The sequence below is a fragment of the Chelon labrosus genome (genome assembly GCF_963514085.1).
Source record: "Chelon labrosus genome assembly, chromosome: 5".
Classification (NCBI taxonomy): domain Eukaryota; kingdom Metazoa; phylum Chordata; class Actinopteri; order Mugiliformes; family Mugilidae; genus Chelon; species Chelon labrosus.
In genome coordinates this window covers 25,301,031-25,311,526 of record NC_140341.1, presented here as the reverse complement: position 1 = coordinate 25,311,526, position 10,496 = coordinate 25,301,031, and the positions used below count along the sequence as shown (strand labels likewise).

The window sequence follows — 10,496 nt, the reverse complement described above, 5'->3', positions numbered from 1 at the left end:
ATCATCACTGCTAATGAGTGAATATGGACAGTATTAGTTTAATGCGATATGCCATTTTTTTTCGTCCGGTACACTCTTTAATCTTTGCACTGACAACAGCTGCTTTAGGACTTGGCCCCACACAGTTTTTACAGCTTTATTGTTCCTAAAAGGCAGAGCATTCAACACGAGCTGTAACACACACGCAATAACTAAACATCACCCAAATGAGAGGGAACTAATTAAGTATAAGACTCAAGTTGCAGACTGTGACAGTAATTACAGAAGCAATCACTTCACATCCTTCCTGGCCTTGCCGCATTTCACGACTACCGGCTTCTTTGGAAAGCAGTCAAATTAAGACTCATTAAGCCAGTCTGAGGTTTTTAATTAAAACACACTTTTATTTATTCCTAACCCTATACTGCTTAATTATAGTATCAATAAAGCTGATGGAATTCCCTGTTTGTGTCGTGTTCAAGCACTGGATGAGTAGTTTATAGAGCAAGGCGGCCTTCAACTGAGGAAAAGTGCGTCCGGACATGCAGTTGCAGCCCACATGTTTTGGTTTACAGTATGACACAAAAATAAAAAATGATCAATATCTTCGGGCTCATTCATCCACACCCTGACTTTTCTGTTCCACTGATCAGGCCTGAGCTGAAAAGGAAAAGGCTGCTTTTCTTGGACCGTTACACGACAAACCTCATGTCATCTTTGCAAATCACTCTAAACAGCTCCAGGTTTCAATTCAACTGCTCTGACTGTGTGGCAGCAAAAGGAGCTTGAGCTCGATAAAAGCGGTGTATCACTGGGGCACAGGCGGAATACCTTTGTGTGTGTGGTAGCAGTAAACACGATAATGTGGTCACTGAAGGAAACTAAGATTTCCGGGACGCCTGAGGAATGAGATCATTCAAATTAAAGCTTGTGGCAATTACCAAATGTCGCCAGCGCAAGTGCAAGAGAAAAGGCCGCCCAACAGCAGAGTGGTGGTGGTGGAAGTACAAGTTACAGGTGAGTTTTGATCTAACGTGAATGTCATACTCTCTTTTACACGAACAGAGTCCATTTATGTTAAACAAACACATTCACAAAGCTCACACACACACGCACCCACAGAATGTTATATGGAAACGCTAAATCCATGGAAATTACAATTAATCCATATCTAAGAGCTGTGGTCGGCTCATGAAGGGGCCCACACTGCAGTCAACATCTCCTTGCACGCTGGTCCCCACTCGGAGCGGAACACTGCGGTGATATTAGCAGAGGCTGTTGAGATTTTGATTGCAGTTTGTGGTGCAAATAAACTCAGGAATGAACAACAGCGTTCAGCTTTTCCAGGCTCCGAGTGATTTTCTGAGGAAATAAACCATTTACCATCTCTGTTTCCGTTTTGCTGCAGCAACACAATCAACTTTGGAGTTCAGAAAACTGTTAATGTTGATCATTTGAAGTTTTTATGTATAAACCAGTCGCCAGTAAAATATCATGTTCTGGTGTTTTGCATTTGCGCTTCAAAAGAGCACTGACTGTGATCTTATGCTATCACTTTTGCAAGAGTTTATGGGATATCTCACTTTTAAATAAAGCTCTTTATGTGCAAGCCCTACAATAACCCAAATGGACTGATCCAGAGTGAACATAGTAGGGCGCCCTCTTAAATAAATCGTAACATTAAATAAGTTTGACTTGAAAGAGAAAGACTCTCGCAATGGAAATTCCCCACAGGAAGATAGCGGTTGACCAAACTATCCTGTCTCTTCTTCACTCTGCACTGGTGCAAAGGGCCTCATTCTCCGTCTGGGTGTGAGTTCTGTTAATGAAAGACTCGCTTTAATGAGATCTGAAAGGATGAGGCTCTTGAGGACATATGCTGAGGTCTGGAGCTGAAAAAGAGAAATGAGAGAAGGAGTGAGGGAAGGAGACACGGGAGACATCGAGATGTCTGCCATGCTTGAAAGGAAGACAGTGCCATCTAGAGACCTCATGCAACAGTTGAGCACTGTTGTGCACAACCATGCCTACAAACCTGTTCATACACATTGGACTATGCTGTTTGTTTTCCACCGCTGCCAAGGTTAGATTTGTTTTTAGTGATATCACTGTCAGAAATGTCAAAGAAATAAATGATTGCATCTTATTCATTTGGATTTATAGTGAAGTTTTAAGCCTCCAACAAAAGCCTGTTCAGTCTGCTTCCAGACTTTTCAACTTGCAAAAAGGAATCTTCATTTCAGTCCAAGGCTTTCTCAGTCCATCTTCTCAGGTCTTTGCCAGAACGGTTTTGGACTGAGAGCCCTCATCTTCCTCTGCTGTTGTGCTCTCTGCTGCTTCTACTCAGGGTTCCCAGGCTGTGCATTTTCCACTGGGCCAGTTATCACCAAAATGTGGTTTTCTCAACCATCACGATATCCTGGGCCGTTTAGCAGCTCCACAACAATAACAACTGCCCCCCTCTTGGACGCTATGATTCTTTTATGCTTGCTCGGTAGGATCCATAGTTGTCATATGAAACATCAAGGCTACAGACATAACAGAAAAAAAAACGTCAGTTTTGACCCATAAGTTAGGTTGCTGTTGAGTATACATTCATGGCCGAATGCATGGTAGACCAACCAATAGCTGGTGCACAAAAACTCCAAATGTCAACCTCATGGTGACAATAAAGGCAAAAGGTCCACGCATTGCCTGACTTTTTAAATGGTGCACTCTGTCTGACCAGTGTGGACCAACCGACCAACAGATAACTACTGCCACTTACAGAGCCATGCTGCTAGTATACATACAGTATACTTGTGATGAATTCATTTCTATACAAGTCTCCCAATTAGCCACCATAGTGATGCACCAGTGTCAGAAAACACTTCCTTGTTCACTCTTTCACTACACCCTGTGAAATCGGTGCTTTATTAGTTGGGCATCCATGGGAAAAACTTCACTGAATTATTGCTCAGCAAGTTATAATTCAACCCTTCCTAACTTAGCAAACAAATATGCTAGACCTGCCTTGCATGTTAACCATGCTGAGTAGTTCCAGTTTGTTTCCGTAATGTTTGTTTGTAATCCTAGGCTGCAAACCTGGGTGGAAATTATTATTCATACTTCTATTTGGTTCTGTTTGACTGTTGCAAGGAGTCCTGCCACTTTTTCAAGAAAAGTCATGCAGTGAACCATTAAACATCAGCAACCCTCGGTACTGGGAATTTTGGTGTAGAGGGCAAAATCTGCTTAAAACTTAATTTTCAGATTTCAAGGAACCTCTTTCCAACAGTCTGCCGCACAGTAGGCTGTTATTCTGAATTCAAACAGGTCATTCATTTAAAATATTGAACTTTTTCCGTGTTCAAACCAATGTTTGCATTTCTGGCAAATCACGTCAGCCCCTCTGCCTCCTCACCCGTTTTATCCTCGGATCATTTACAAATGGTCCTGAACGCTTTTGTAAACTTATTGTCCAGGTCCTCCAAAATGTCAAGTGACTCACATTAGGTCAGATCAAGACTTGTTGGGTACGCTCCAGGCTGAAAACAAAAACAGACTTTGCTTTACAGGATGTTCATTTATTATCTCAGTTTTATTCATTGCTCTTACTGGGTCTTGGGGAATAAGATCATCTTGTTTATGGGATCCTGTGTTTAAAAAAAGTTACTTTTAATTATCCATAAAAAGCAGACTTATTATTGTCTTACTCCAGACATCACTGGAGTGGAAACAGAGTGGACAGCTCACCAGTCGACTCATCAATTGCAGTGAACCTTTATCACTTAACTTTAAAGAATGGTCATGCAAAAGGGACACATATAATATAGAGTATATACGTTGAATTATGGAAATGTTAGTGTGCTCTTGAGGGTTTTTTAGTGGATTAAATGCCCACACCTTTTCTGGGTTGTGCTGCCTTAGTATCAATTCACAAGAGGGATTTTGTGTCACTGTAATTAACCAAACCTAAACTCCAGATAATATGGGTATATAACAAATATTAGAGGGCTACCATTAAAGGAGAAGGAATAATTCTTTCCTGTTCACTGGAGCAGTGATCCTACTCTTCTGGGATCACTAGGAATAGATAATAAAAACAATGAACAGGAGAAAATACACAATTACGTCACATTTACTGAATGCAAATAATGATAAAACATACAAAGCAAACTTCACTGACATTTTAACAAGGTCTAAATGTCAATGTCCGAGAGACAAATCTGTGCATGCACAGTAGATGAAGGGTGCAACAGACTCACAGAGGAGGCAGCTTTCTGGCTAATAAATACAAACCTATTCTCATTATTATTATTATTATTATTATTATAGATTTCATTCACTAGTTCACTGATTGTCAGTGTTACAGAGTAACAGAATTTTATAAACCCTGCTTAAACAGCACTAATTTCCCAAATGTCCATATTAGTTAAACTTTCCTCCTGCAACCAGTCAATATCCAGGGCCTCAAATTGTTTATGTATTTATAAATGTTCTTGTCAAAAACCTCTGGAATTTCATATTTCAGTAGTTTGGTTTATCTATAGAAGGTTTTGACTGATAAGTCTTTGAGGCTATGTTTTCAAAAACTCAAAATTAAGGCATGTGGCTGAAAAAAGAATCAGTCAGCACCCAGCATTCAATGGAGTGTAAACAGCACAAGCAGAGTGATCTAATCTAAACTTGAGCACTTTGTGCTAGTCATCACTTAAAAGCTACGTGATCTATGCTATACATTTAAGATTGCTGGGTTGCTGCACATTTTTCCTGCCTGAGATCCAGGTTTACGTAAAACATAAACAAGCAATTCAAGGAGCTGGATCAGGACGCTGTTGCTCTGCTCGTGAACGAGATATTTAGGCGTGGCATGTTTAAGTTGTTGCTTTAAGCCAAAAGAGATTCTCACTCTGGCTGTTAAGCTAAAAGGTGCTTCTTGAAATAGGTCCAAAACATGTCCTGCCTATTTAGGAGGTCACAAGGCAAACATTCAGAATACATGTATAGTTTGAAGAAATATCTAAGGCTTCTCTGATATGTTAAGAAGCGTTTCAAATTACAGTAGAAGGAGGATTTTATATTATGATTTAAAGAAAATAATTAGCAAATTGGGTGACAAAAGTTTCTATCCTGTTGCTTGTCTTTGGGAGTGACTGAGGTGGTTTTTTAAGGACTGAATGAACACTTTACATAATGAGGCGGTGGTCAGTTTTGGTGAAGCAAGAAGTTCTTGATAGGTTCTGGTAGCGGTAATGACGTTATGTGGTTGAGGCGGTTTTTGCCCATCGCTCTGCGGATCCTGATGCGACACAAGTGTGTCAGCCTGCGAGGGTGTCCTGAGAGGAGAGAAAGCACAAGAGTCAAAGTACAGCTCAGGTAGGCCGTGAAAACAGTTCATGCTTTTAGTCAAATATCTTCGTAGGACCACTTTTACATTTTACCATGTAAATAAATCTATCAACTGAAACTGTGTCATTCTAACATGAGGTGTCTGGGACATGTAAAATCAGTGAGTTACTAAAAAGTTACAAAAAACACAGGGCTTCATTCTATGCAAGTGTCCCAGTTAGCCGTCATAGTGATGCACAACACCAGTGCATCTTCCTTGTTTACACATGGTTGTTCCATCATTTATTATTGAGCCCTTCCTTAATATGGTAGAAGCAATGAGCATACACGCATCCGGAGATGTGTGGGCTGCTTTTGGGGGGTTGGGTGCATTGCTCAACTGTACATTAACCATGGAGGAAGGGAAAAATGCTTTTCATTCAATTCTCTCACCCACACAGTTCTTCAGGGATTTGAACAGATGACCTAAACCTCTCTAACATTTCCCTTTACTGTAGTCATATTTCTGTGACTATGGTGTTTATTACCAATCCTGTATTTTGTATGACGAAAAATAAACAAAATCTCATCAACTGAAAAATGATCCACTTTGCTAATCATTAATCAGCCCAGATTGCTTCCTGCTGGGTTAGGGTTAGGGTTCTCTGAACAATCTCAGCCTTCCTCTGGCTCTGAGTAAAACCCTTTCTACAAAAAGTGCTGCACTGACGCACGCATATCCCTAAACTTTCCCGACATGCAATCCTATTACTCACTCTTTGCTTCCAGGAAGACCCTGAGTGCTTCCGGATCCACCCTCCTCCTGTTCGGAGACTCCAACTCTGACTCGTTCCAATGCACAAGGGCCGTGTTGGCGCCGTGGTCCAGCAGCAGGTGGATGAAGGCCACCTCACACCCATGTCGCAGCACTGCGTCCAGCAGGCAGGAGGCCAGGCCGCGGGTCAGCGCCTCGTGGCAGACCGGCCCCGTGTAGTTGAAGTCGGGTTGCGCGCCGGCCTGGAGCAGCAGCCGGAAACAGTGGAGGTGGTGGTAGGCGGCACTGATGTAGAGAGGACACACCACCAGAGTGTTGAGGGTGCGGGCACTTAACAGGAGGCGGGGACCCAACTGGTGATCCATGTCAACATCAGCATTGAACCTAGAAAAAGAGGAAACCATAGATATAGTTTAACTTTCTAAAACCTGGATGCACTCTGAAGAAGATATGCTGTACTGGCTGACAAGCATGTCTGAAAACTGACAATGTTGGCCTTTTTCAAGATGTCTTTTCTTGTCCAACATGTATGGTCCAATGTGGCAACTGTCCCATGTGGGCTGCTTTTAAAACTGGTGGGACCCCTGTGACCAAAACGGTTTGTTTTTGTGCATTATGGGAATGAGAAAGAAGCTGTTTATTAATGTTGCCTGTAGCAGTGGGGAAATATTGCATAACGTAACAAGCAGTAGATCAAAAATGGAGACTTTGGAGCATCCACAGCATAAATAAACAAAGAATCAGCTGACAGTGTGCGAAAATAAACAAGTGCAGGAAGATAGATAGACTGGTTTGACATGGACGTACCACCCTGGGATAAAACAAATCATATTGCCAGAATACTGTGCGCATCAGACACAACATTAAAACCACTGACAGGAGAAGTAAATAACATTGACCATACAATGTTCTGCTAGGAAACTTATGGACCTGGCATTCGTGTGGACGTTACTTAGACATGTACCACCCACCTAGACCAGACCAGGCACCCTCACCCCAAAGCAATGAGCCATCCCCAGCAGGATGCAGCCTGACACAGACACACACACAAAAACGCTTTAGGAACAATTTAAAAAACATGAAGAACAGCACAAGGTGTTGACCTGGCCTCCAAATTCACTAGATCCCAAACTGATCAAGTATCTATGGGATGATCCACAGAGGCCCCTCCCCTCAACCCATAGGACCCAAAGGCCCCCACCAACAACACTCTGTTGCCAGACACCACAGGACACCCTCAGAAGGTCCATGTCCATTCTCTGATGAGTCACAACTGTTTTGGAGGCACAAGGGAGACCTACACAATATTAGGAAGGTGGTTCTAATGTTATGTCTAATTGGCGATGATAAATCAGCTTATTTCACAAACACATATCTCCAGGTCAGTACATCCAGGTTTTAGTCAGATCCCGTCCAAGCCTCACCTGATGAGCTCCTGCAGTATGTCCAGCCTCCCCACCCGTGCAGCGTGATATAGAGGGGTGCTGCGGTGGTGGCGGCTCCCGTTGGGATCAGCTCCAGCTTCAAGGAGGATCCGGACGCAGTCTAGGTGACCGTTAACCACGGCTACGTAGAGAGCTGTTTGGCCTTTGACGTCGACCAGGTCCACCTCCGCCCCCTGAGCGATCAGATAGGCCACGCACGCGGCGTGTCCTGCTGTCGCCGCGATCCGCAGGGGGGTGCAGGGCAGGCAGCCGCAACACCACACCGACTTCTCATTGATCCGCCTGGCAGTGAGGGAGAGAGAAGACGGATGCAGTATATTGGATTTTTATCACTTCCACTCCTGAAGTTTTCTACCGATTTTTGTTTAACAACAGTGGACCACTGAGCACCACAGCACATTAAAAACAATAAAATGGTCCAAGTCTTAAAGTGTGCTGTGTGGTCAACACAAATGAAATGTTTACAACAGCTACCTGCTAAACATTGCCTCAGCAGAGTTAGGATAGGAAGGGCAGGGCGAACCCAATGAGCTAAAAGTATTTTATTGAAATAACAGCACGTTGTAAACCAAGTGTAACAGAGATGAACAGCCTGAAGCTGGTAATAATGGGATGGGTGTGGAAACTTGGAGGGAAGAATGATGGCTGCATACAACTGCTATGGGACTATGTGTTAATGTATGCTGACCACCATGAGGTCGTCTTGTGTGTGTTTGAATTGTTAGAACCAATATATGGATACTACTAATTCCAGCAAAGCGTTTGATTTCTACTCTGGACACTGACCAAAGGCACTGAAAAGTTCCCTGTGGTGATTCAGACCTCTAGTAGAGCTGATACTGTAGGGTGAAGAATGTTTTGAGGTTAGGATGGATGTATGGACGTATTCTTTACAGAATTCGACTCTTAGGCTGTCACTCAGCAAAACTACTGAACAAACCCACAGAGCACAGAAACCACAAACCACTTAGTGCCTGAGAAAAAACTTCCAGTTCCTGCAGTAAGATGGATCATTGACACTACACTACTCTGTAACCCTACAACTAAATAACCAGCTTCCTTCTCTCACACTGTGGTGAGTTTCTACTATATAACACATATCTATTATAGAATCAAACTTCTCAGCATGCAGACAGTGAGACGTTTGCTTGGGCCTTTTTATATTTTTATAATTTGCTTTACTGTTTTCCGGGAAAAGCACATCGTACCATACCTTTGCTAAGTAAAGCGCTGCAAAGTCCTAATATGATCTTAATATAATTAATCTGCCTCACCGTCTGAAGTCGTCTTCCTGCAGCAGGTTCCTCAGGGTGTCCAGATCTCCGACATAGGCGGCGTTGTGCAGCCGCATGTCGTCCTGCTCCAGAGGCTTGTCGCAGAACTGCTCCTGGAGCCATTCCTTTAAGTTACGGCCTGGTGACGATACACAACCAGAGCGCTGGTTAGAGAAACCTGGTCTTGTATTGGTTGTTTTATTTTTCCCAGTTTGTTGACTGCTTGCTGGTGTAGACGTCTTTACAGATTATGCTTTTATTTTTTATATTATTCTAGTTATAGACCCCTAAGATCCCTTAACTCTGGTTTCTTACATGTGGTCTGGAAGAGAAGTAATTATGGAGAGATCAGAACATCTGATGCAAACGTCTTGTGTACATTGTACTTGCACAGCATTTGTGTACTTAACTGCTTTTTGTCTGAATTATTCCTTTTATTTTCTATTTGATGATAATTACTGTCTCATGTTTAATGACATGTCTGTGTTATTTCCATTCTTTTCCTCATACTGATGTTTGCACTTTGAGTTTCACCTGCTGTTTGAAGAGCTAATCAAGTTATGAACATTACATTAAACAAGATTTTCTGTATGTTACATAACGAATGCTCTCCTGCTTCAGCTCCCTCATACAGATCTCCAAGTGTTCTGTATTAAAATTACAGATTACAAAGCCAAAACACACATTGGCTCCTGGTGATCAGTTTCCCCGGGTGATTGAAGAAGAAACAGTAGTTCTGCAGTGAATTTATTCCTTGTGTTTCAGTTGAGCTCCAGGCAGGAGCTGTACACTACAACAGTTTAGTTATAGAAGGGTACAACAGTGTTAAATTAGGTTGAGTTCTGGGTGTTTCTATTTTTGTGTCCATGCTTTGGAGAACAGATAGGTGGGTTTGGACGCATGCCATTTGGAAATCACTCCTTTTTAACCCTTTCATCATAAAAACTATATAGACTGTTGAGATGTGAATGCCTCCTGAATTCATAGGCCACAACTTATTACTCACTCCACAGCAGCACATCTGTAATATGTTGGCACGCCCAAAGAAGGCCGCCTGCACTCCTCCTACACACTATACGTGGAAGATAACATGCTCCCTGGTCAGGACTGATGAATCATCCCCGGCCGCGGCTCGTTCAGCGCCGGTTACCTGCAGCAGTAGCGCTGGGCAGATCGGAGACAGTGATGAGCGGGGGGAAATTGATACTGGGCGGGTCGTCGACATCAGCCTCTGGACCGTCGGCCATGCTCCTCAAATGTCAACAAGCCCGTCAACCTGAAACGAGGCCCGATCGACAGAACACGGCAGACCCCGACGATCCGGATCAGACGGGAGGCATCAACATAAACAAACGTGCCCGTGCTGGTGAAGGCGTCCGCTCCGTTCGCTGCGCTACTTCCTGGCTGCGCTCAGCTGGACGCTCTTAAAGGGGCAGGCGCAGTTTTAGCGCCTCAAACTGGAGTTGACCATTAACTTATTAAAAGTGACAAAACACTAAATGCATTAATGAACTAATACATCAATCAACAATGAGCGATTTAAAAACATTTTATAAAGAATATTTTGATATAAAATGCAATGCAACGCTAAAACCAGGGTTTTAGAATCACAAGTGTGCAGCCTACAGGAAATAGTCACAAACAATAATAAATAACTGTTATCGTTTTATTTTCTATGTTATTCTCGAAGGTCTAATGTTGTTTCAAAGCCTT

The 10,496-nt window shown here is 42.8% G+C and overlaps 1 protein-coding gene across 1 annotated transcript; it reads right to left on the bottom strand.

Annotated features, from left to right (window-relative positions):
• Positions 1-3,273: 3,273 nt before the first annotated feature.
• Positions 3,274-10,138, bottom strand: asb1 (ankyrin repeat and SOCS box containing 1). Its single transcript, XM_084545439.1, has 5 exons — positions 9,934-10,138; positions 8,784-8,922; positions 7,489-7,791; positions 6,066-6,448; positions 3,274-5,297 (listed from the first exon to the last, which is right to left on the bottom strand). The coding sequence occupies exons 1-5, from the start codon at positions 10,028-10,030 to the stop codon at positions 5,167-5,169; spliced, it is 1,053 nt and encodes a 350-aa protein (XP_084401565.1). The 5' UTR covers positions 10,031-10,138; the 3' UTR covers positions 3,274-5,166.
• Between the last annotated feature and the right edge of the window lie 358 nt (positions 10,139-10,496).

Bases quoted from the DNA above. Each gene is read 5' to 3' on its own strand.
- asb1 (XM_084545439.1), bottom strand. From the start codon at position 10,030: ATGGCCGACGGTCCAGAGGCTGATGTCGACGACCCGCCCAGTATCAAT. The intron at 6,449-7,488 runs GTGAGGCTTGGA...CTCTTTTTCTAG, and splicing joins ATACTGCAGGAGCTCATCAG to GTTCAATGCTGATGTTGACA. The intron at 5,298-6,065 runs GTGAGTAATAGG...CTCTCCTCTCAG, and splicing joins GGTCTTCCTGGAAGCAAAGA to GACACCCTCGCAGGCTGACA.